This window comes from Arvicanthis niloticus, chromosome 17 (genome assembly GCF_011762505.2).
Source record: "Arvicanthis niloticus isolate mArvNil1 chromosome 17, mArvNil1.pat.X, whole genome shotgun sequence".
NCBI classification, from domain to species: domain Eukaryota; kingdom Metazoa; phylum Chordata; class Mammalia; order Rodentia; family Muridae; genus Arvicanthis; species Arvicanthis niloticus.
In genome coordinates this window covers 11681770-11708599 of record NC_047674.1, presented here as the reverse complement: position 1 = coordinate 11708599, position 26830 = coordinate 11681770, and the positions used below count along the sequence as shown (strand labels likewise).

Sequence of the window (26830 nt, the reverse complement as noted above, 5' to 3'; positions counted from 1 at the left end):
CACCAGAAACTGTTAGGTTATGGTTATATGACAATATTTAGAAGGGACACTGGCTCAGAGGCTACTGAAATCCCATCTGGCCAGGCTCTGTACATCAGAACGTCTCCAATCCAGGTCTTTATTGAAATGGTAGGGCTTTCAATGCTCTATGAAAACTAACACTTACTGTCAGAATACTCAGGAAGTTCAATTTTCTTTAAAAAAACAAAAACAAAAATATTCTGGACAATTTGAGTACTCATGAAAACACACAGTACCTGAACTGACACCACAAGGCAAATTATGACCATCTTGGGCCCCTATGAGCCCTCAACACAATGTCCCTGGTGTAGAGGAAGAGCCAAAGCTGCCCAGTAGTCACTATGCTCCTTGGTCCACCCGCTGCAGGGACTTGCGGAGTCTATAGGTCACACCAGCCTCCCAAGTTGCTGCCCAGTTCTGCAAGGGCTCCCGGGTGCCTATCATAGCTTCGGTCAACCAAGAAGGTGAACACAAGTGTCGAGGGGCTGCTGTGTAGGGCAGAAGGTAACCTGGCTTGTGAAGCCTACAGGCTGGTCGGTCTTTACAGTTGCAACACAACACAAGAGGGCTTCCAAGTCAGTCCTTTCAGAGCGCAAAACAAAAAGCATTCTTCTCCCTCTCTGTGAAGAGTAGTGCATTCAGTTGGTTGTTCAGCGGGTAGATGTCAGGTGGTTCCTGCTGTGTGAGAACCTGTTAAGTGAAAGGCACCATTACTGTCCCTGGACTCTGTTGCCTGGACATGCACTTCAGCAACACCTTGCAAGTCTCTTAGATGTACAGTTCACAGCATTTTTACCAGCAGCATACCACAAGATGGAAGATGTCCTTAGTATTTCAGGATCAGTATCAACTAGACCAAACCCTGCTGCTCCTAAGAACCAGGGTTGGTCTCTCCCAGTGTGCAAGGGACAGGATCCAAAAGGTAAGAAAGGAAGAACTGGTACATCTGTCTGTGACAGCTCAGGAACCCTGAGTCTGGGACTGCCATGGAAGAATCAGTGTTTGCCTTGCCTGTCCCTTCACAGGCATGTGTCAGGTCAGGGCTCCCCATCAGTAGCAGGCACAGCCTAGGCTTACAAGCATCTATGCTGTTCTTAGGACACAGAACCTCTAGGAAGCCACCAAGTAGGTCAGAAGTCAGCTGCACACAATGCTCTGTCACTGAGCCATTTTGCCACTGGAACTCTATTCAGATACTGCCTGAGAATGGGGTTCAACCTTCATGCATAGCTCAAAGGCACAAGAGGCCCACTTGCCTCTCCCTCTCTAACTCCAAAGGCAAAAATGAGAGAGCACGCTAACCCTGACAAAGGACGACTGAACCAGCCTCTCCAAAGAATGAGTCCCAGGCTTCATTTAGTGTTCAGTTCCCCCATGGGGATACCTCCTGGGTTGGCGCACTGTGCTCACCTCTGCACACGCTCCACCAGATGCACCATCAGCTTGTCTGAGATGCCAGGACAGGATTCCTCAGCCAGGCTGAAGGCATTCTCTAGCTCCTCCAGGGCACCCACGCTCCCACCGCTCTGCTTGTGCTTCTCTTTGAGCTGCAGAGAGATCATGTACCTAACTGGCATCTTACCTGAGACAGCTGGAAGACCTACAGAAAGCAAGACATAGCACTGCACAGGTAGTGCAACCTGCCCTGTTGATGGCGACTCTTGCGGCTCTCCATCTTGAGGCTCCTCTCCCCCCTGACTTGGGTTTTCAAGAGGTCAGAACCATATGATTTCTTACAGACTGAAGGTCAGGAGATAATCAAGTGGATCCAGTCTGATTTAGAAATTGGCACAGAAACTCTGAATACTCTACAATGACTGCTGACAGACATCCTAGATCAGACTACAAAGTATCAATATCCATTTCTGGGACTTCAACTCCTGAGTGCACTCTTACCTAAGAAGTCATCTTCTCAGCCCTGGGAAACACTGCACACTGTTCACAACACAGCCCTAAGTAGCTGTTCCTATTCTGGCTAAGGTCACTCTTTTCAGGGAGAGACACTCGGCTATTTCCACTCACCTACTTCCTGTCCTCCCTCTGTGCTCTAAGTGCTACTGTCACCCACTGAATGCCTACTGCCTACAATCTGCTATCTGAGCTTCAAATCTGTATGTGAACATTCATTCCTGGCCGCACTGTATTTCTGAAACTATTCTGGCAACAGTATAAGGTCATGTGGCCACCAAGGAATCACCTCCCTGACCTAGGTCTGACCTAACAATCCTCTGCCTTCCTCATCAAAAGAATCGTGTGGTGGTTGGGCATTGCAACAGTAGTACTGTAATGCCAGAGGACCTTAGCAGGTCTGGGGACACAAAAAGGTACTGGTCAGGTCAGTTCCTTCCAGTGCTTTATGGTACAATCCTCCTCCTGGACCCACAAGCCTGTGCATAACTAGATGTAATAAAACCAGAAATCAAATAGATAAAGCCCAGGCTCAGGGCCTACTAAACCACCACACAATGGCTCTGAAGAGACCACCTCTGAAGAACAAAGTCAGTGCCCCACATGACCACAGGCTCAGGTCTATTCTCACCTCTCCAAAGACAGGACGGACTAGTGTGGACAAGCACTGGGACCTTGGCTGTCTCTTGATAGGCTCAGCAGGCTGCAAGGAGGAAAGCAAGACACTGGGGACATGGAGATAAAGAGAGGCTCCATTTCCTGTCTCCTCAGTCTGTCTTGAACAGGCTGATAGAGCACAGATCAGGGGTCAACTCCCAAACTACAAGGCAGCCCAAGCCATCAGTTATCAGGCCTGTACCTAAGCACCAGCAGACCAGGCTTCAGCCTGACTCTTAAGATAGCTCAGTGCTGCTCTGCCCTGTCTTCCTCAAGCTCTTTGTCCAGACCCCAGATAATGAGTGTTTAATATAGCCCTAGGTCAAGGGCACTTGGGAGCTGACCTCCTCAAAGCCTAATGCACAATAGTTCACATCTGTGCCCCAGGAAAACTGAGGCTGGTACATATGGGCAGTGCTCTGGCCCAGGGCATCAACAGACCTTCTGTGAGCTGTGCAGAGCAGTCCCCTTGTGCAGCTTGCTATGTGGACTTGGCCGGATGGTTGGAGGAAACGTCCAGATGGGACCCTGCTCCCCATCCTCAGCCTCGCCATCACTAAAGAGGATAAAGAATCAGAAGAACTGATGGAGACAAGGCTGGACATAAACACGATACCAAGATATATCTCATTTCTCTGAGGCAGTCTCTTGGCCTAGGAGACCCTAAACAGTGGGCAGAACTCTATCCAGGCTGCAGCATTTAGGTGATAGTCAAAGGCCCTATCCTTCAGCCTACAGGTTCCCTGCCCAGTATACCCACCCTAGTAACTAAGCCCTGCCTCTGGAAAGGAGACCTCCACTGGCATCAATCACCAGGGAGCTCTTGAGGACTTAAAAAAAAAAAAAAAAAAAAGTCCTACATGTCAGAATCCTCAGAACTGGACTCCTCGCCATGCCCCTCAGACTTCCAGCGCTTATATCGGTCAATCAGTTCAGTGAGAAAGGAGGTCTTCTTGGTGTAGCGTGTGATGAATTTGTGCTTCAGGAGCTCCTTGGCAGTGGGTCGCTGCCAGGGAGACAGACAAAGTCAGAGCTGAATTCCACCCTCACAAAAGACACAAGGAAGGACAGGTAAGGATGTGAAGGCTGGGCCCTGTCCCACCAAGTAAACATCCTCCCTTCATACACTTCTCCAAACCCCTCAGCTGCCTGGGGTAGCCCAAGTGGGAAAAGGCCTTACGAATCGTGGGTCCTTATTGAGGCAGGCCTCTACAAACTCCTTGAAGGGTTTGCTGTGGTGGCCCTCCAATGTGGGTGGGTTGTTTTTGGGAATCAGGAACAGGACTCGCATAGGGTGGAGGTCAGAGTTTGGCGGCTCCCCCTTGGCCAGCTCAATGGCTGTGATGCCCAGGGACCAGATGTCAGCCTAGACAGGGTGTCACACAGGACAGTTGCTACATGAAACATTTTGAGGCAGTGGCAGTACACTCCCACCTCCCATCCAGAACTCACCTTGAAGTCATAGGCCGACTGCTTGATAACTTCAGGTGCCATCCAGAAGGGAGTACCCACAAATGTGTTCCTCTTGATTTGTGTGTCTGTGAGCTGTCCAGCCACACCAAAGTCTGCGAGCTTCACATCACCCTGCTCTGACAGCAGCACGTTGGCAGCTGCTCAATACAGGACAGATGGGCATCATACTTGGCTCTACAGCCCCCCAAAATAACCCTGCATGCACCTCCCCGACTAGTGATAGGATGGTATTCTCTGGCCCCTGGCATCAGCAGCAGATATGTCTTGGGAACTTAGTTTTCCTTGACAGTGGCCACTGCTGGCAGAGCAGGCACCTGTCTGGGGAACTACAGGAGCATTCCTACCTTTGTTCCAGGGCCTGGCATGTTTATATTTTCTGACAAGCACCAACAGCAACACCCACCTCACATATAATCATAGTGACCCTAACTGAAGGGTCCGGCTGGCATGGCTAGTCAGGGCATCTATCTATCTATCTATCACTCTGCCTACAGGATTCCTCACTGCGACGTCAGGCTCAGCCCTCCTCATAAGTCATTCATGGTGGGCTGGCCCAACTGTGACTACTCATTAAGACTGGACCACACAGGAATGTCACACAAATCCATACTTGAGTCCACACACCGCTCCTGCCTTGTACTAGCACACAACTGGTCTCCTTCACATATATGAAAACCAAGATTAGGTGAATTGAGATTAGGAAAGTTTTGCTAGGCTGGTGAAGTAGCTCAGTAGCAAAATGTTTGCTTAAGATGCACAATCCCCTAGTTCCACCCTCAGTGTGGCCATTAAAAATGGGGATAAAAAGTAAGACACCCCCTCCCCCCGCCCCAGTTTCCAGGTAGCAGAAGAGTTTCCCACATCCCATGCCCTCAGGCACCACCATCTACTAGGCTCCACGTGCCCATCTCTTTCTAGGTCATGGGCAGAACTGCAGCCATGTCCACCCCGCAGGACCTTTGATGTCTCTGTGGATCTTGCGCTCTGAGTGCAGATAATCCAGGCCTTTCAGGATCTCCCGCAAGATGGTGGCAATATAGGTCTCCTCCAGTGGACCAGGTTTCAGCTTCAGGAGCACAGAAGGGAAGAACCTCAATTGCAGCTGCCACACCCACACCACCACAGCACCTGAGCAGCACCACCCACCAACCTCTTGAGTCCTTGTGGAAGAGCCTGGGGCCTTTATGTTCCTTAGTTCCTATAGTTTCAGATGCCACGGATAATGGGAAAAGTAAGGAGAAATGGGGGTGACAATCTGTTTTCAGAAAACTTAAGAGCTGCTTTAATCATTTCTGTGACTATAAAGACGAGAATAGGTTAACACAGCCATGACTCTTATTTGTCTGAGGGCTCTAACTGTGACTATGCCCATAGCCCAGTAGAAGCCCAAGACTTCTTTTAGCATCAACCAGAGGAAGATGAACTGTGATTTGTTTTAAAACTAACAATTCCTAATTGACATATAGAACAGTGATAGGTAGGACTACCACTTATAGATAAGCAGCCAGAGAAAGGCCACAAGCCTAAAAGTCTGCAGGGCAGTGGGTCCTGGGGCATCGAAAGATGAGCCTCAAGAGCAAGCTCTCATTGCTTGAGTCTGAACTTACCAAGTCCAGTGCAGAGCCGCCACCCAGGTACTCCATGATAATCCACAGCTTGGTGCTCTGGGAGCAGAGAAACCTGTCAGTGCCTGAGCAGCAAATGCAGTGGTGCAGTGGGAATACCCAAGTGTGGAGTCCACACGTCACCCCCCTCTAACCTCTCCAAAAGTATTCAGCTAGGGGCAGCGTGGGCCATACAGCAACTATACCAGGCAAGTTCCTACCAAATAAGATAGGGTTCTAGCCGAACAAGGTAGTGAATTCCTATAATCCCAACACTTGGGAGGATCAGAAGTTCAAGGTCAAATTGGACATGAGACCTTGTATTTTTTAAAGGGAAGAAGGGCTAGAGAGATAGCTTGGCAGTTAAAAGCACTTGCTTCTCTTTCAGAAGACCCAAGTTCAACTCCCAACACCCGTATCAGGTGACTCACAAAGGCCTGTAGCCCCCATACCAGGAGGATCCAATACCCTCTCTGGCCTCTGCAGGCACACACAGAGAATCATGTATACATACCCCCACCCAGCACATACAAATAAAAATAATGACAAGAAAATTAGTACTAAAAAATTAAAAGGACAGCCAAGCCAGGCATGGTGGAAGAGGCAGGTAGGTTGAGTTTAAGGCCAGCCTGGTTCATATAGTGTGGACAAACAGAATTACACAGTGAGACTCGGTCTCAATAACAAACCACTAAAAACAAAACAAAAAAGGAAGGCTAGAAGTAGTGACACACACCTTATTCCAATACTTGGGAGACCAAGGCAGGCAGATCTCTTGTGAGTTCAAGGCCAGCCTGGTCTACATAGACTCTGTCCAGGGGGAGGAATGGAGAAAACGCCTCTCTGACCACCCAGCTACCATACCTCTGGTACAGGCACTTGGTGGACAGACCAATTGCTCAGAGCAGTACCTGAGTCTTCTCTGTACTCTCTGCACTCTGCTCAAGTGCCCTCCAGGCTGTCCCCAAAAGTATCGACTGCCTGCAGGGGCCCCTTAGACTGTGCCTAACAATACTGACCTTTGAGAACTGGCACTTCTCAAGAGAATAGGCTGTTTTTATGAAGCTGAGATATCAGGGAGGGTGGGCCTCTCAGCCCTTCCAGAGGGATTCCCATGTGCCCACAGCTGTCACCTTCTCTGCTCTCTCCTATCCTTGGACACATATTAATCCCTCTGGAAACAAAAGAGAAAGCCTGGCACAGAACCTTCAGTGTGCTCCACCCCCAACCACTACAGACCCCTCCCTCTTGTAGGCACCTTCAGGTAGGAGCCGAAGTAGCGGGTGATATAAGGACTGTCACATTGGCTGAGCACAGTAATCTCCTGTTGGATGTCCTCAATCTCATCCTCGGCCTCTTCCAGGTCAATGATCTTGATGGCCACCACCTCCTTGGTGTGGTTGTCAATCCCCTTGTACACCTCCCCAAATGAGCCCTTGCCAATTCGGTCAAGCTTGGTGAAGAGTTCCTCTGGGTCCACACGAGAATGCTATAGAGGCCAATAGAGAAAAAAGGTTGGGAAACTGCACGGGCAACAGCCACTGGAGGAAATACTAGACAGAAGAGACTGCCTTGCTGACTGAGGTATGACCCACTGTAAGGAACTGAAGGGAACGCACCTCAATTGTTTCTTTTTCAACCCTGTTAAGTTCCATCTCTATTAGGTAACACTCCCACAAAACAGATGTCCCCCAAACAGTACTTTGTGCCAATTAAAAGGAACCAAACAGGGCTGGTAAGATGGTTCATCTAGTAAAGGCACTTGCCACCAAGCCCCAACAACCTGAGTTTGATTCCCTAGACCCACATGGGGAATAAGAGAACTGACTCTCAGAAAGTTGACTTTCAACTAACACATACAGGCCATGGGGGCTTCGAGATGATAGAGTTTTCAAAGAATAGGGGTAGGAAGATAACTGACTGGCAGAGCTTGCTAATACGCACAAGGCCTGGAGTTTAATCCCCAGCATGGGAAAAAAAAAAAAAAAAAAAGCAAGATGTGAAAAGGCAAGACCAACCTTATTTAAAACTGTATAAGTACTAAAACTGTATAAGTGATTACTCTGTGATTAGGAAGAGCTTGTACTAGGTGTTGACTTACAAAGCCTGTCCTCCAAGAATAAACATGGCTGCCTGCTTCCCTGAGGCCTAATTGCCACAGCCCTTTCTCTTGAAGCATAGCAATAGATCTGACTAAACCCAATCTAAGACTTCCCAGAGACATTTCAATCTGAAATTACCAACTAGCTACATTCCTAAGGTTTTTAACCATGAAACAAGTAATAGAGTGACATAGACAACCAAACTCCCAGCCCTTTACAAGCCAAGAACTCTGCAGAACAAGACAAGGCAGATCAGACAAGTTTGGGGGAAGAGCTCCAGGAACAAGGATAGTGTCTCAATACAGAAGTCACCTGACCCTTCCAAGCAAAGCAGCCTTTGTGAGGCCTGAGTATATCCCACTAACTCCCATGCACTTCCCACTCTAAGCAGACCAGCTGTGTCATCCATATGCACTCTACTTTGGCCAGGAGGCTGGAGAATGATTAAGAGGACTGGGGTTTGCGTCCAAACACCCACATGATCTTAAGCATTGCCCACATGTGGTGCACATACATATATGTAGGTATTCATGAATACACATAAAGGTAAGTGAATCTTATTAAAATAAAATAAAAAAAATAAAAAAAGGAAAGAAGGAAAAGAAAAAGAAGACAAGACCAGATGGCTGAGTGGGTAAAAACACATGTCATCAAGTCTAACAATCTTGGTTTGATCCCCTGACACACACAGTAGGGGAGAACCAACTCTCCTAAGTGGTCTTTTGACACCTGCACTGTGGTAATATAGACCTACCCATCCATAAATAAATGTAATTGCTGCTTTTTGTTTTTTAAAGAAAAGAAAAAGGTAGCACAATCCAATCCAAAGTGACTCTTCTCACAGCCACATTCGACCTGGCAGCCATATCCTAAGACCAACTCTCAGGGTGCAGCCGTGGAGGCTTGGAGCAGATCTGCTGCCTGAACTCCTGAAAGGCCACACTAAGACTTGGCCAGACAAAGAAAGCTAAGGGCTGCCTGAGGTTCCTTGGGCTGCACTGGCCAGGAAGTAGTGTCTGATCCCAGCCTCACCTGCTTAAATAAAAAGCCAAGACAAATTCTCAAGTGTGGTTGATAAGTCAAACACCTCAGCTATTTCAAGATCAGCACTGGATCCAAGCCAGATCAGAAAGAACCACTCCAGGCCATGTGCTCTTAACACACTCATCAATGTAGAGAACACTGATAAAGGTATAGTGGTCAGGGTGAAAATACCTCAGCCTCCATCACTTCATGTCTGGGCAGTGGCCACTTGATCCCCTGCTCAAAGCCAGCCCTAAAAGCCCGGTGCAGAATAAGGTCCACATAGCAGACCTTTTCCTGCCTGTTTTGTTGTTGTTGTTGTTTTGTTGTTTTGGCTTTGTTTTTCTGCCTGTTTCTGCTCCAGCAGGCCCCAAAACACTTTCTCAAACCCTTCTTTCTCAAACCACTTGGTCCCCACTGTTTCTTCAGCTGCTACAGCTCCACCATGTATAGTTCTGAGACACCTTGAGAGCCATCTCAGAAATCTCCAGATCTAGTTGATGACTTGGGGTTATACAGTTTTTTCACTGGTTCAGTCCAGTGTTTGCTAAAGTAGCCTAAGAAATCCTAGAAGAAAGAGGGCAAGCCATGGGCTAACTATATAACCCAGGACCACTATCCTTCCAGTTCTCAGGGCCCTTTTCCTACTCCTCAGGTTCAGATACCGTATCCTCCCACACTGCTCAGACATACTGGGAATCCTCAGTTGTCCTCTTCTTGGGGAACTTAGAATCAGAACTGGTCCACTACAGCAGTCCAAGAAGAATACTTCAGGCCAGGTATTTATGCAACGCTGCCTCAGAGAAGGAGAGAACAACAGACCCCAAAGCCAGAGTTCTAGGCTTTGTACAAGGAAGCTGGGAATCCTAGTCTTCAAAGTCTATGTGTTTTTGGGTACCTACAGCTCTGAACCAGCCAGCCTTAGAAACAGTATGACAGGAACCTTTCTGGCATGGTCTCTGTGTTGACACCCTTGAAGCAGCCCTCGTCCCAAGCCCAGCCAATCAAAGACAGCTAGCATCCTGGTCTGGGTGGCTCAGATTTCTCTTCTGGACAGGATTGTTATGAACCATCACTCAAGTCATTTAACTTAAGCTGAACAACTGAGACCCATTCTCTCTCCGTTCCATCCTAGGGATATTATACCCCCAGCCTCTGGCCTATCTGCCAACATGCCTGCTGTGTATCACCTCCCCAAAACAAGAGGCACAACTCAGTAGATATCCTCAGCTACCACCACACAGTTACACAGTGCTTGCCCATAACCATCTGGTCCTTCCAGAGATGGGCAGGAACTGGCTAGGTAAAAGGTAATCTAAGATAGAAGCACAGGCTATGGGGCAAGTACAAGCCTTACCACACAAAAGGAGCAGTTCCATAGGACTCTATGGCAGCCATCTTGGGAGAAAACAGCCCTACAGAGGTTTTGCGTCACTTTCAGAATGCAAATATATCTAGGCTGGACATAGGCCCCTAAAAAGACAAAAGGGTGTTTTCTCTCTTTGAGAAAGGTCCTCTAGTCATCATCTCTCTACTCCTTCACAGTTCATAACTCCAATTTGTCATCCTAGGGCCTACAAGAGCTAAGCCTAAGCCTCTTAAAAATAAACTAGAGGCAGATTTTTTTTTCTCTCAGTATGTTATATAATTAGAGGCGAAATGTCAGAAATATATTAAAAATGTGTTAGCTTAATTCAGCATCAGTTAGCAAGCTCAGGATCCCATCTGTGACAGCTGGCCCCAAAGCCCTACCCAACAGCTGTGAACAGTCTTCCAGGCTGGTTCGGTTTCCTCCAAGGAGCCCTGCCTCCAGTTCCTGCCCACAAGCAGCGGATGGACACGCTTCCTGTCTGCACACCCAGTTCTCAAGGATGCAGGGAGAAGGGGAGATGGGCGGGGGAGGTGCGGCTCTGTCCTCAAGAACTGATTCCCTCACTGTGCAACTGTCAAACCTAAGCCTAACCAAACCGAGCCCTTAAAAAGCAAATCCCACAGCCAAAGCCAGAGGAAAACCAGCAGACAAGGTAGTTTATTCCACTTCACTAACGGCTGCTTGTCATGTTTGCTCTGAAATAATAACAACAACAGATAAATAAATAACTAAATAAAGGCGAGAAAGGGGGTCCAGAGAGCAAACCACCGAACTCGCTAACCCTACGCAGCCCTCATCTTGCCTGTGAGGTTCTGTGTTGGGGTTACATCCCGTTAACCAAGAAAGGAAAAGTGCATCTTCTGGGAGGGTGCTCCGAGCCTGGGTCAAGCAGGTTGTGCCCAGGGCAGGCTCCTGCACCTGCCCACACCAGCTCCAGAGCAGAACCCCTCACAATGCAGAGGTTTCCCTGGGGGTCATGTCTTCCGCAGGCGCTGGCTCGGCAAAGGCCACAGCTACAACGGCCCGAAGACGCGCCCCAAGGCATACGGCCTCCGCCCCTCTCCCGCCGCAAGTGGACAAATCCGCTCCACGAGAACCACGGACTCGGCTCGCCGACGCCCACACTCACCTGGTGCGCGAAGCCCCTGAGGTGAGCCATGTCCCCGCTGACGCGACCAGTCTGTCGCAGCCGCTCCGCCCGCTCGCCTCAAGCACCTGTGAGAAACCGCAGGCCGCTTGGTCAACAGCGGCCCGGGGACCCGTTCCGTGGCGTCCCTCCACCCGCGACCTCCGGTCCCGCGCCCAGGGCCCCTGATCCGCCCTCAGGGCGTGCCCGGCCTCCCCAACATTCAGGCGAGGCCCGCTGGCAGCGCCCACCTCCGGGCGGCTCCATCCCGGACTCCCGGCCCGCTTCGCAGTCCCCACGGCGGCTCGCACCGCAATTCGGTCTCCCGGAACGCCCAGGCCTCCCAGCCCGTGAGGTGGAGGCAGCGGCTCTGAGCAGGACGTCGTGGCGAGCGCGAAGCTCTGTGGGACTAGGAGTCCCGCGGCATGCCCGGTACCCTGGGCACGCAAAATTGAGACTACAAGTCCCAGCAGGCTGCGCGGTAGGATGCGGAGTTACGCAAGTGCCCTGAGGCCCTGATGGCGTCAGACTACATGTCCCAGGAGAACATACGGTGGGCGGTCAGTAGACAGGCACCAATAAGCCACAGGCTGGATCCGAACCTCGAAATACGCTTTGGTTGGGCCGCCCCTCCTGTCAGGCCGCGCGGTGTGACGGGTGCAACGCGTGCGCAGTTGCCTTGACGTTTTCTAGGCTTTTTTTCTTTTCTTTTTTTTCTTCCCTCCCACCCCCCAGCCCTTTTTTCATTTTCCCAGCTGGGTTGGGTTTGCCAAGTCTCTGCGGCCCATACTGTGTTCCTGGAGTGCGAACCCACATTACCCTTAGGTCCTGGTGCTCCAGCTTTAACCCTCATTGTGACCCTCTTGTCTTCACTTAGCAACACACACACACAATGTACGCGTGCCCTTAGAGAAGTCGCCCATTGCTTGGACAAGTGCTTCTCTCCTGCCTCAGTTTCCTATCTGAAAAGGTGTAATCATAGGGCCCCAGGATGTGACCTGGTGCTGGGAAGACTTGTGTGGTGGTGGTGGGCGGGGAAACTCCCCAAGGCTGGAAGATGCCCTTCATGCTGTGAATTCAGGATGAATGACCTGGCCAGCAGTGTCCACTTCTATGCAGTCTCCTAGTGGTCCACAGGAGGGAAATTTGGCTCCGTACTGTGTCCATTCTGCTGAATCAATGCCTATGATGACTCAGTGCAAACCACCGTAATGTCCTCACACCCCAACTAGTGAAGGCTTTTGTTTCTGTTCTCTGGTGGGTTTTCTTCCTGGGCACCATCCTGGGGCCTTCGTAAACCTTGCATCCAAGACAATACCTTGCATCTGACTCTCTTTGATCCCCAACTTTACTATATGTTGATTAGGTTTTGTTTGTTGTGTTTCTCCCCAGGAGAAAAAAGACCTCCAGCAAACAGGTCTGCACTGGGTCCTGAAGCACCATGGTCTCCCCCAAAGCATAAACAATGGGGTAAATACTTTTATTGCCCCTGAAGCAGACCATCTGTAGGATGGCCTTCAGGGTAGCTAGACAGTATGAGTCTACTACCTAACTGTCCCTCCTAGCAAAGTCTGACATTTGGCAAGGCCTACTCTGTTAATTTAAGACTTACTTATGTACATAAGTTTGTATGTCACATGTGAACAAGAACCTACTGAGATCTGAAAAGAGTCTTAGATCCCCTGGAGCTGGATTTCAGAGGGGTCGTATGCCGATTGATATGGGTGCTAGAACTAAATTCTGGTCCTCTGGAAGAGCAACAGGAATTCTTAATGGTTGCAGCATCTCTGTAGGCCTTTGCTTTTGTTTTGTTTTTTGTTTTTTTGTTTTTTTGTTTTTTAAAGACAGGATCTCATTCTGTAGCTGAAGCTGGCCTAAAATTTTCTATGTAGCCCATTTTAGCCTCACATTCACAGCAGTTCTCTCTCTGTGGGATTATACATATGGACCATCAGACTCCATGTGAAAAGCCCTACTTAGGGGCTTAAGTGAGATTAAACTTCATATCAGTTTATTGCCTTGTTCTTGGATCAAAGAGATAGCAAAGAGTTGTTGGCTATTTAGGCAAACTTCCATGTGGTTTAGCTATAAAACACTTCCCAAGGGCCTGGAGAGATTCTTCAACTGTTAAGAACACTGGAGACTTCTGCACAGGACCCAGGTTTGATTCCCAGCACCCACGTGGTGGCTCACAACCATTTGTCACTCCAGTTTCAGGGGGATCTGAATCCTTGTCTGGCCTCTGTGGGCATCAGGCATACAAGTGGTACACAAACATCCATGGATGTGAATAACTACACATGTAAAATAATAAATCCATTGTATCTTAGTTATATTGCTGTGATGAAACACTATGACCAAAGCCACATGGAGAGAAAAAGGGTTTTTTGGCTTGTAATCCCATAACACTGTTCTTCACTAAAGGAAGTCAGGACAGGAACTCAATCAAAGCAGGAACCTGGAGGCAGGACCTGATGCACAGACAATGGAGAGGTGCTACTTACTGGCTTGTTCCCCATGGTTTGTGTAGCCTGCCTTCTTATAGAAACCTGGGCTACCAGCCCAGGGATGGCCCTACCTACAATGGACGTTGGCATAGTCATGATTATTGGAGCATCTCCTGTCTCAAGGCTGTATAAAGATTGTTTCCCATCACCTGGAATTGTTTTCCGTGATGGTTTGTATTTACTTGGTTGAGGGAGTGGCACTATTAGACAGTGACCCTGGCAGCTAGCAGCCTTCAGATGAAGATGTAGAACTCTCAGCTCCTCCTGCACCATGCCTGCCTGAATGCTGCCATGTTCCCACTTTAATAATAATGAACTGAGTTCCAGGACAGCCAGGGCTATACAGAGAAACCCTGTCTCGAAAAAACAACAACAACAATAACAAAATAATAATAATAATAATAATAATAATAACAACAACAACAACAACAATGAACTGAACCTCTGAACCTGTAAGCCAGCCCCAATTCAATGTTGTCCTTATAAGAGTTGTCTTGGTTATGGTGTCTGTTCACAGCAGTAAAACCCTAACTAAGACAGCTTCTAAAGAGCTGATTCAGCCAGTAACTGCTCAGAGGAGAAAGGAAAGGAGGAACTTCTGATCCCAGTCATGGGGTCCCAAAGAGACCACAGAGAGAAGGAAAGAGAGGGGAGAAAAAATATTAAGTTTGAATATAATAAAATAAAGTTTCCAAAAAAAGGAGAGAGTTAGAAATTAAAAAATAAAATGCTTTTCATAAAAAATAGAAGACAGTGTAGAAGAGGACATTAGTCCTGGTAGCACTACTGAGAAGTGACCATGTCCTGCTCAATAAAAGACTAGAGCCTGCAAGTGGACAATGGAGGGAGAAAGGTGGGACTGGAGGCTCCAGAGGGGAAGGGGTAGACAAAAGGAGAGGATGAAGCCACAATGGACCAGAAGCTACTGGGAGATATTAACTGGCTGTGACCTAACAATTGGCTTGGCTACTCAAGAGCTAAGCAATTTATTTCAAGCCTTACAGGGTGATAAAGATTTAAATAGCCCAAGAAAGTTATTAGCCAAGGCTGAAAAGGAGTTAACTCATACTACAGACACACATTCAGGAGTTCAATGGGCAACTGCGTTAGCTTCTGAAAAGGCTGATTCTGTAATTACAGGTTTGTTAGAAGTTATGGCTATTGTGGGGATACCCGTACAAATTAAGACTAACAATGCAGGCTGGACAGATAGTTCAGTGGTTAAGAGTACTGACTGCTCTTCCAGGGGTCCTGAGTTCAATTTCCAGAAACCACATGGTGGCTCACAGCCATCTGTAATGGGATCTGACGCCCTCTTCTGGTGTGTCTGAAGACAGCTACAGTGTGCTCATATACATAAAATAAATAAATCTTTAAAAAAATTAAGATTGATAGTGCTCTAGCATATATCTGTAATGAGATGAAGCAGTTTTTACATATTATAATATAAAACATACTACAGGTATACCACACAATCCTACAGGACAAAAACTGTGGACAGACCTAATTATATTTTTAAAGAGATGCTTAATAAACAAAGGGGGTAACAAAGACCCCCAGAGATAGATTGCATAGTGCTTTATTAACCTTAATTTTTTAAATGCCAGTAAACAAAAAACTACAGCTGCTGAAATACATTGGATTATGGGAAAAAAAACTGCTGAACTAAACTAACCTTTTATTTTAAAGATGTCCTAACCTCAGAATGGAAAACAGAAAATGTGACATGCTGGGGGAGAATTATGCCTATATTTCCTTCCAAATTGATAAAAATCAGATATGACAAAGGGAGATCCCCTGAAAATCTTGGCTGCTGACAAGAAGGGGATTATCAAGGTCAACAAGATAGGTGATGTATAATGCTGATCTCTGTACTTGGGGACAGCCCTGAGGCCAGCTGAGACTTAAATGTCTACATACAGACAATAAATCTTATTGGCTACAGAATTTTCATGACTTATTACATGTGACCCTTTCAGATGGCATGAATGGAAATTTATATTGTAGTTTGATTATATGACCAAACTAACCTCTAAAGAAAGACTTGTCTTTCTTTATTGACATCCTTAATGGATCTGTGCACTCTGCATGTTCCATACGAATGTCTTTACACAGTTAGGTATTGTTTGTAAGGCCAGTATATTGCAGAATGGAAGACCAGGAAGACATCCCTGACAGTATTCACCCTCCAAGATGCTGAGATGCTGGGACCTTTTGCTCCTACCTCAACTGTATCAAGGCTGTTTCCTCTAAAGACTTGCTCCAGGACATTTTCAGAACACATAGCTTGTTCATCCAGCCTTTCAGAGTGTTACAGTCAGAACTTGGCTAAGCCCTGCACTTTCCCATCACACAAACTGGACAGCAAATGATGCATCTACCTCTTTCAGGACTTGACCAATATCCCAGTTTTATTAGTGCCCCCCAAAAGATGCCATTGCCCCCAGCAGCAGGAAGCAATCTTAAAGAGAATGAATGACACTCCATTCCTATAGATTAGGTGGGTAGTTTTTAGTCTTTTGGTGAGTGATGGATGTTTACCATTGTTTAAGAGGACTGATCACAAGTTGTTAATGGTCTTAATCAGGGAGGAAACAAAATAAAGGAAGTTAGATTCAGGAATCTTTCTTTTTGTCCTCCTCTGTTTTTTTCTGTTTTATCCAGTTTTAGGGGAGAAGGAATGAAAAGAAAAGGGAGGATTTAGGAATGGTAAGATAAAAGGGTAGTTTATTATATCTACAATTAAACTAAAAAGCATCCACAAGCCAAATATTTTACATTGGTATAGATTATTGTATATTAATACAAATTTAAGATTATATTTTTGTTATAACATATTGTATATATGTTTTAACTCTTGTTAAAGGTATTGCACCTAGCAACTCATTTAAAAATTTAATGTGCTGGGCAGTGGTGGCGCATGCCTTTAATCTCAGCACTTGGGAGGCAGAGGCAGGGGGATTTCTTTTTTTTTGTTTGTTTTGTTTTTTTGTTTGTTTGTTTGGTTGGTTTTTTGTTTTTTCGAGACAGGGTTTCTCTGTGTAGTCCTGCTATCCTGGAACTCACTCTGTAGACCAGGCTGGCTTCAAACTCAGAAATCCACCTGCCTCTGCCTCCCAAGTGCTGGGATTAAAGGCGTGCGCCACCACCGCCTGGCCAGGCAGGCGGATTTCTGAGTTCGAGGCCAGCCTGGTCTACAGAGTGAGTTCCAGGACAGCCAGGGCTACACAGAGAAACCCTGTCTCAAAATAAATAAATAAATAAATAAATAAATAAATAAATAAATAAATATAAAAAAATTTTAAAAAATAAGAATTTAATGTAAAGTTCTAGTTCTTGAAAGCTACATTTATAAACTGTTTAGAATAGTTAAGAAATGCAAGCCAGTAGTCAAGTGAGTCAAACTTGTGCTCATGATAGATACTAGTTTAGTTAATTACAGAAATAAGCTTTATTTAGCTTCCTGTAGATGTTTCTAAGTTGGATAGTGGATAGGATAGCTTGAAACAAGCACCATTTGCCTACTCATATATATTTAGATAGTCTTCAAACATTTCAGAGATCTACAGAATGTGGCATTTAAGATGTTTTAATAACAAAAGGCTTTTCATGGCAATGAAACTTCAATCCTGGCAGGACCCCAATACTACTTCAAAGAAGATAATGGGCATCAAAGAAACTCCATATGGAATTTGCTTCAAATGTGGCAAAGCCAGCCAGCCACTCTGCAAACAACTCCCCTTGTCTTGACTGCTGACACATGATACCTGTGGTGGTTTGTATATGCTTGGCTCAGAGAGTGGCACTATCAGGAAGTGTGGCCTTGTTGGAGGAAGTATGTCGCTGTGGGGATGGGCTTTTAAGACCCTCGTCCTTGCTGTCTAGGAGCCAGCCTTCTCCTTGAGACCTTCAGATCAAGATATAGAACTTTCAGCTCCCACAGCGCCGTGGCTGCCTGGATGTCATTATGCTTCCCACCATGATGATAATGGACTGAACCTCTGATCCTGATCAGACCCTATTAAATGTTGTTCTTTTAAGAGTAGCCTTGATCATTCCAGCTCTTTACAGCACTGGGAAATCTAAGACAATGTCCAAACCATGGACAAGCAAAATATGGAGGAAGTCGACTGTCCATCTTTGCCAAGACAAGGTAGACCAATTCTTTAATCTCCTGCTTCACAAATATAAACATGGCAACTCTTTTTTGTTTGTTTGTTTTTTGTTTTTCTGTTTTTTGGGTGTTCTGTTTTGTTTTTCAAGACAGGGTTTCTCTGAGTAGACCTGGCTGTCCTGGAACTCACTCTGTAGACCAGGCTGGCCTCAAACTCAGAAATCCGCCTGCCTCTGCCTCCCAAGTGCTGGGATTAAAGTGTGTGCCACCACTGCCCAGCGAACATGGCAACTCTTATGAAGAAAAGCATTTAACTGGGGCTGGATTATAGTTTAGATTAGTTCATTATTATCATGGCGGGAAACATGGCTGCATTGCATATAGACAGATGTGGGGCTGGAAAGGGAGCTGAGAGTTCTACATCTGGATCCACAGGCACCAGGAAGAGAGAGTGAGACACTGGGCTTGGCTTGAGCTTCTAAAACCTTAAAGCCCACCCCAGTTACACACTTCCTACATCAAGGCCACACATACTCCAGTAAGGTCACACCTCCTAATAGTACCATTCCCTATAAACATATGGAGGCCATTTTAATTCAAACAAGATTTTATCTGATAAAGCAGGAATGAGGCACAGTTCAGCCTAGGACAATGGTTTCCAAGGACCAGCATTCTAATAGAGTAAGGCAGAATATTTTTTTATTGACCTATAATTGGAAGATATGTGACCTACTCTCTACCAGTCACCAGCCAAACCCAACTCAATGGAGAAAGCATCAGACTCCTTCCTGGAGGCAGCAGGGTGAGTTCTTAGGGAGACCTCACCCAAACTTCAGTCACATGGTGAGAACATGAGGGATGGATGGAGTTTATTGCTGTGTTGGAATGGAACCTAGGGACCTCACACGTAGTAAACACTGAGCTACAGCCTCTGGGCTGGAGAGCGTTTGGAAAAGCCTTCTCTAGCAAATACATTGTTTCATTGTATTTATCCCAGTTCGGCAACAAATAATATCTTAGCAGTAACAATGACATATTGAATGCTGGTTTTCTTTTTCCTTCCTTTCTCCTTTTGACAGGGTCTCACTATGCCTCTGCTTCCCTATTTTTTTTTTTTTTTTTTTTTGGTGGGGTTTGCGTGGGGGGAGGGGGGTTTAAGACAGGGTTTCTCTGTATAGCCCTGGCTGTCCTGGAACTCACTCTGTAGACCAGGAAATCCACCTGCCTCTGCCTCTGCCTCCCAAGTGCTAGGATTAAAGGCATATGGCACCACTGCCCTGCTCACCTCTGCTTTCCAAGTGTTGTGATTAAAGGTGTGGCCTAGCCCAGCAGTTCATATGTGGAGTTTGATTTTCAACACTTAGAACTACGCTGTAGTTAGACATGGAATATTTTTGTATGGTTTCAGAACAGAATGTGAAGACTTTCCAGCCCTCTTTTGGTTGAGATAAAGTTTCTCGGTGTAGCCCTGGCTGTCCTGGAATTTGCTGTGTAGACCAAGCTGGCCTTGAACTCATAGATCCACCTGCCTCCTGAGTGCTGAGATTAGAGTCCTGTGTCACCCCCACCTGGCAGATTTTCCAGTCTTAACTGGAAAAGTAAAGAGAAGGAAAATGGAAGCCAGTGGGAGGAGCCAGGGAAGCCTCCTGGAGGTTTTAGTGCCACAGAATGGCAGGACCCTTCCTTCTGAGCCACCAAGAACAAAGGTGATCATGTAAACTGTGCCTCAGCCATAGCTGGGCGTCTCAAAGGATGAGAGACAAGGCACTGGGATATTTTCTTTTGTGGGTAAAGAACGGAGGGGTGGAAGATGACTCAGCTGACAATGTGCTGGCCATGCAGACCTGCGTTCAGATCGTCAGCACCCACATGCAAGCCAGGAAAGGCGAAACAGTTCTGTAATCCTGGTCCTGGGGAGACAGAGACTGTGGGTCCTTGGAGTTACTGGTCAGCTAACTGGTCAAATTGACAAATTCCAGACTCAGTGAGAGGGCTTACCTCAAAAAAAAAAAAAAAAAAAAAAAAAAAAAAAAAAAAGATGGAAGTGACTGAAAAAGACACCCAGTGTCAAACTTTACATGTAAATGCACCAACACACACACACACAAAATGAAAGAGACAGAGACAGAGAGAATGAGAGAAACAGACACATAGAAAGAAACACATGGGCTAGAGAGGTGGCTCAGCAGTTAAAAGCACTGACTGTTCTTCCAGAGGTCCAGAGTTCAGTTCCCAGCAACTACATGGTGGCTCACAACCATCTGTAACTGGATCCAATGTCCTCTTCTGGTGTATCGGCAGAGAGCAATGGTGTACTCACATACACAAAATAAATAAATAAATAAATCTTTAAAGAAAACAATAAATAATCTACCCTTAAAACAAAAAGAAACACATACACAGAGAGACACAAAGAAAGAGAGACAGACACATAGAGACAGAGAACACACACAGAACACACCAACCCACAGGGGGAGAGAGGGAGGGAAAGATAGAGAAATACACATACAGAGACCGAGGGAAACAGAGACAGAAACACAGAGAGAGACAGAGGGAGACACAGATAGACAGAAACACACAGAGAGAACACATGCACGCATGCACACACACAGACAAAGACATTGTAAGACTCCAGGCCACAGAGCTTTTCTTTCCATCTGGACTGCACACCAGGCATGACTTGAAGGTTTTGATACTGTTTGAAAACATATACCAGCTAAGGCCTTCCAGTTTTGAAGAAAGACTTGAAGAAAGGCATGAAGGCCTCCATGGGCCAGCGGCATAAATAAAAAGTATCTCCCTTCTGCTAAAACCCAGAGAAACTGCACAGCTCCAGGGATAAAGAGACCATATCATGCAGTGTGACTGCCAGAGAGAAACTGCTGTCCACAAAGGAATAATCTCAGCTGCAATGGCAGGAGCACCAAAGGCTGCTGGGACGAGCCAGCCCCAGGGCCGTGAAAGTGATAAGCAAGATCTCCCCACTGATCTATAACCCCAACCACCACTGGTGCCTTTTAAGTGTGGATTCGGGTCCTCTGTCTAGTTCTGTCAGGTTATGTCGAATTTTGCTTTCATGTGAGTGTGTTCTCTCTCCATCCCCCCTCCCTCTCTCACTCCTGTATAGTATACACAGTTTGGATCTATAGTTTCCCATTTCGGAGTGAGAGGCTGCCTTTTCTTTTTTATGGTAATTTCCCTGTGTTTGCTCTCTCTCTCTCTCTCTCTCTCTCTCTCTCTCTCTCTCTCTCTCTCTTACACACACACACACACACACACACACACACACATCTTGAATTTCTGGAATTTCTGACATTCCTGTCTCCATCTCCTGAGTATTAAAATTACAAGACCCACACCACCACACCTGCTTTCTGCATTGCTGAGGATTACTCCAGACCCCATTTGTCTGGTGTTGCTTTTAGAGTGGCCTTCAAAAAACTCATTACTACTACCGGTGTCAAGGAGACGTCTCTCTCTCTAAAAGTCTGTGGTTTCAAGATCAGGTGTGGGTAACTTTAGTCTAATAGGTGTTGGTTTCTGTGCATCACATTTGGCAAGTGTACCTGTGGGCATTCTGTTTTCTCATCACTGCCTGTAGAAGATAGTATCTTTCCCTCTTGTATATTCCTGGGACCTTTATTACAGGTTGTTTGTCTGCTGCCTGAGTCTGCCTGTAATCAATTCTACTACAACCAAATGCTCAACACTGTACAAGCTATCGAGGAAGACTTTTCCCCCCCACTCAGATCTGAAGACTGAAATGGCCAAGATCAAGCAAGATGCTGGTATATGGTGAGGGCCTTCCTACTGCATCTTTCCATGGTGGGAGAACGAGGAGGCAAGGCTGAGTGTCTCTCTGTTAGCATTAGTTCACTCAGGCCAATTGCTTTGATCCCAGCACTGGGAAGGCAGAGGCAGGTAGATCTCTGAGTTTGAGGTTAGCCTGGTCTACAGAGTGACTTTCAGGACAGCCAAGGCTATACAGAGAAACTCTGCCTCCATAAACAAACAAACAAACAAGCAAACTTGTTATTCTCCCAGAAAACCTGATTTGGGTTCCCAGCACCTTTGTCTAGCAGCTCAGAGCACCCATAAGTCCATCTCCTGGGAATCTGACACTCCCTTCTGTCCCCCACAGGCATCCATACACACATGATATACATACATCCAGATACGCACATAAATTAAAAACAAACGTTTTCTACTTTTTGTGACAGAATTTTACTGTGTAGCAATGGCTGGCCTGGTACTACATCAACTAGGGTGGCCTCAAACTTATCCTCCTTAAAATCCTCCTGTCTCTCTCTCTCCAGAGTGCTGAGATTAAAGGCATACATCACCATGTCTGGGTAAAAACAAATCTTAAAAACAAAAGAAAGTCTAAAGAGAAGCCAGAGGCTCCTTCTCCCTCCTTTTTAAAGAGAGGGTCTCTCTCTATAGTCCTGGATGTCCTAGAATGCACTGTGTATATACTAGGCTGGCCTTGAATCTACTTGTCTTTGCCAGGTCTACATAGTGAGACTCTGTCTCAAAACAAAACAAAAGATAGGTAAATGCCAATATAGGTCTGATGTTATTGTGTACCGTGTAAACATTACCCTTATGCTATTCAAATGCTGACGTCTCTGCCCCCATATCTGGTTGCAATCCAGACATGGACATTCTAATGCTTATTCTAACTATCTTCTACCTCAATGCTGTATAACCATTGCTCCCCCATTTATTCTCTGATTTGTCAATAAAATCAGACAATGGCTCATCAGAGGAGAGGTCAGGCTAGACTTCTGATCCCAGTGGGGGAAGAGAATGGGCAGTGTCTTTGGCCACAAGCAAAGGGTCCTGGAGACACCATGGGAACACACCTGGAGCAGAGCAAGTCACACCAATACTAAAATGCAAGTATCTCAGGGATTAGTTTAGAGTATTAAAAATAGATTAATACTACTCAGCTTTTATGCCATAAATTTTGATTAAATAAATATTATAGTATTTGTCTCATTTATTTCAGATCTAGTTGGGATAAAGAAAAAATTATCACTCTTAAAATTGCTGTAACATGTCACCATGCCCAGCCCCAATCCAAAGGCAAGCCCAAGATCTTATAAACCGGGATGGAAACTAATGGAAAGTGGGAATTGCTAGTGATTCAGAACCCTGAGTTCAGGGCAAGTAGACTCAATAAAGGTGAACCACCCAGGCTATAAATACTCCTGGGTCCACCCAGGAAACCACCCTGATGCCAGCTCTATGGCAATGATAACTTTATTGTGCTGGGCTGAGATGCCTGGCAGGTGGAGTCTGCCACCATGCTTGACAGTTTCTACAATAACCATGAGATGTATGCATCTTGAAGAGTTTGCTAGTGAGTTGTAGGGCATCTTTGAAGGCAGCAGAAAAACAGGAGATGCGTAGGCAGGGTGATGAGCTTAAGCATAAAGTAGGAAAACAGGAGGATGGTGAGTTGTGAAGTCTCCACCACCCACCTCCAGAACACTCTTGTCCCAGAGCCAGACACAAAAACAAGGTCCCTATGAAACTCAAGAGCTTTCTTTTATTTTTCCAGACAGGTTCGTATCTGAGGTTGACTGGACTGTTCTCCCCCAACCCTGTGCTTTATCTGATTCTCTTTCAACCCTCAATACTAGCTGTATTGGTCAGGGTTCTCTAGAGTAGCAGAACTTATAGAATGAATCTCTCTAAATATACAGGGAAAGAGGAGTTATTAGAATGACTTACAGGTTCCGGTCCAACTAATCCAACAATGGCTTGCTGTGAATGGAAAGACTAAGAATCCAGTAGTTCCTTAGTCCATGAGGCTGGGTGTCTCAGCTGCTCTTCAGCATAGGCCAGAATCCTGAAGAAGTCAGCTCTAATGCCAGTGAAGGAATGGACTCACTGGTGAGGTGAGAGCAAGCAGGGGAGGAGCAGAGAGCTTCTTTCCTCCTTCCACGTCCTTATATAGATTTCCTTATATAGAAGGTGTGGCCCAAGTCCCCAGCTCAAATGATCTGGATTAAAGGTGTGTCTTCCCACTTCAAACTAAGCAAAAATCCCTCACACTTGTGCTCTCAATTTAGGGGTTTTAATTAATTCCAAATGTAGTTAGACTGACCATCAAGAATAGGCATCACACTGGCTCTAGTATTTTTTGACTCACAGGCTTACCGTCTCTCTCCATCTCTCTGTTACTCCCTTACAAGCCCTGATGCAAGAGTACAGAGGAGAAGCCTAGGCATGAGAGTTCACCTGCCCTCCTTCCTGGATCCCAACACAACAGGAGGAACATGGTGCTCAGACTCCAGAGGAAAGCTGGTCAGCTGCCATCCCTTCTTTTCTCCCTTTCTCATCAGGACTGGGACACCGGGCTGGAGATTAGCTCCCATGAGAAATGTAAAAACTATAAACAAAGTTTCTATTAAAATAAGCATTGGGTTTCAAATAAAAAGGAAAAAAAGAAAGGAAGGAAGAGAAAGGAAAGGCCTGTTAATCTGTAACTGAGTCGTTCTCACACCCTTCTTGCCCTGTTTTTCTCTCAGAGCAGCTGCCACTTGTCACCAGCCTCTGGGGTCTATGAAGAGTCCCAGTCAAACACAGAGGTGCACACAAAGGTAGCCTGTGCTCTCCCTCCTGCACATCATGCACAGAGCTTCCTGCACCGGACACCTGCCTGATCTCTCTGACAACAGACAGGATTCTATCTAGGCCAATACCTACGGATGGAATGTGTTTCTATGATGAACTTGGGATGTGTCCTGACCTTTGCTGTACCATGACCCCTGTGATGATGCCACATGAGAGCATGGGAACATTTCCTGGACAGGAGTCATGAGTCAGTGGGTACAAACATCTGAAATGGTTTTTTTGTTTGTTTGTTTGTTTGTTTTTAAAAAAAAGGACATCACGCCTGGTAGAGCCCACACTCCTCACTCACAGGAGGTGGGGGTCCCTCGGCCCCTACTACAACGTTTATAACAGTTGGAGTCCCAGGGATTCTGCAGCTCACCTGGCTCTCTCATAAGGGAGGGTTTGTAATTATCCTGAGCTATGGCAGAAGCTGACCAGCATGTCAGTCAGAACCCAGCTGAGTCTCGACCAGAGAAGTCAGCTGCCGTGTACAGACCACTGCCCAGAGCTGGCTTTCCATTTTGAAACTGTTTATTCTTTACAAGTCTTGTGTGGCTGTGGTTTTAAAAACTCATTTAGTCTGTAGATCTGTGTGTATGTCTAAAAGATAGGGACTTCTGAAACAGAAGCACAGCCCTACGAGGCATTTCTAAAGATGAATGAGCAGTGGCCTCGAGCCTGAGGCCAGCCTGGTATGAAAAGCAAATTCCAGGCCAGCTAGGAGTATATAGTGAGACTCAGAGAACAAAGAAATTACAGTGAGGGCTCCCACTTAGTTAGACAGAGTGGACAAGATTCAAGAGCTCCCCTTTTTCCTCACAAAGCCCTTTAAGAGACAGGGTAGGGCTGGTGAGATTGCTCAGGACGTAAAGTACTTGCTTTGCAAGCCTAAGTTCATGAGTTCAATCCCCAGAACCCACATGAAGTGGAAGGAGAGAACCACCACAAATTTGTCCTCTGACTTCTACAATCCACTCGGTGGCACACAGGTGTCCCCTTCCCACAGTAATAATGAACAATATATAAAAACAAAACAAAACAGGATAGAGGATTGTTCCAAGAGATAATATAGGGACCAGTGACACGGCTCAGGAGGTAAAGGGGCTTGTCATCAAATTTAATGATCTGAGCTCAGGTGTTGGGATCCACATCATAGGAAGAATCAGCCAACTCTTACAGGTTGTCTTCTGCAGAGAAACCTGTCTCAAAAAACAAAAACAAAACAAACAGGTTCTCTTCTGACCCTTACACACTTGTTAGGGAACTGCCTACTTTGACAATCAATCAAATAAATAAATAATTATGGAGACAGGTAGGTTGGTACATGCCTTTAATCCCAGCACTCACAAGATCAAGAGCTCAAGTCCGTGGAATCTGAGGTGAGTCTGAGCTACACGAACGCCTACCTCAAATAAATTAAATAATAAACAAATGTTGTGGATAGCCCTGGTGCTGTTTGTATTTTGATGATAATTCAACTTCTCCAAGAGGGGCTACCTGGGACTAGGAGTGAATCATATACTCAAGACTTCCTGTAACCCTTCTAATGAATAAAGAAACCAATCACTGGGTGAGTAGGTGGGACTTCCGGGTTGGAGAGAGGAAGAGGCAGGAGAGAAGACAGGGACAACGGGAAGACTAGCTGTAGCTGCAAGTGGGCCCTGGTTTAGGTTGCAAATCCGCCACCAGAGGACTTAGATATAATATGGGTTACAAGATTAGGATTCTAGTTGTTGCGCTCAGCGATTGAGTTACCATTGATTCTGAACTAAGTTTGTATGGTGTTTTTCTTTCATGTGACTACTCAACTGGGTTCCAGAGAGAAAGGTAGGGCAGCAAAGTGTGGGTTTGCAAGAAGTGTACCCCAGAAGGCCGTGGGAATTTTGAATCGTGGGGTTGGCGTAGTAGCAACCCGCCAGTGGGAACTTAGTGAGCTGGGTGGAGAGATTTCAGAGCTCTGAGTCAGAGAGTCTCCACAGATGAGAACAGGCCGGCCATGCTCTCCAGTACCCGGCCAGTAGCGTGAATTGCATTTTTTTTTTAATATTTCCCACAACAAACAAATAAAGTGAAGCCTTTTCCTCACAATGCCTCAGCTCAAAATGTTGAATGTGTTGCTTTACAGATGGTAAACTAAGCAAGCTGCTGTCTCCTCGGACCAGATGGATACTCAACCCCACTTCTTCCTGCTCAGGCTGCTATGCAGAAAATGAGAATTTAATTTTTTCTTATTTTTAATTATGTATGTGTGAGTGCATGTGTTGAACGAGGCCAGAAGGAGGAGTCAGATCTCCTG

General features: G+C 46.2%; 1 protein-coding gene across 2 annotated transcripts; it reads right to left on the bottom strand.

Moving 5' to 3' along the window:
- Nucleotides 1-104: 104 nt before the first annotated feature.
- Nucleotides 105-23766, bottom strand: Stk25 (serine/threonine kinase 25). Of its 2 annotated transcripts, none has more exons than XM_076914705.1 (12): nt 23647-23766; nt 11290-11375; nt 6922-7152; nt 5667-5723; nt 5017-5125; nt 4039-4196; nt 3767-3952; nt 3447-3592; nt 3028-3142; nt 2561-2632; nt 1432-1568; nt 105-711 (listed from the first exon to the last, which is right to left on the bottom strand). In XM_076914705.1, the coding sequence occupies exons 2-12, from the start codon at nt 11317-11319 to the stop codon at nt 672-674; spliced, it is 1281 nt and encodes a 426-aa protein (XP_076770820.1). In that variant the 5' UTR covers nt 11320-11375; nt 23647-23766; the 3' UTR covers nt 105-671. The 2 variants fall into 2 exon arrangements, with proteins under 2 accessions (XP_076770820.1, XP_034377239.1); XM_034521348.2 differs by lacking the exon at nt 23647-23766 and adding an exon at nt 11538-12090.
- Between the last annotated feature and the right edge of the window lie 3064 nt (nt 23767-26830).

Coding starts and splice junctions, on each gene's coding strand:
- Stk25 (XM_076914705.1), bottom strand. CDS start 11,319: ATGGCTCACCTCAGGGGCTTCGCGCACCAG. Junction 4,197..5,016: donor GATCCACAGAGACATCAAAG/GTCCTGCGGGGT, acceptor TGTATTGAGCAG/CTGCCAACGTGCTGCTGTCA. Junction 3,953..4,038: donor AGTCGGCCTATGACTTCAAG/GTGAGTTCTGGA, acceptor CACCCTGTCTAG/GCTGACATCTGGTCCCTGGG.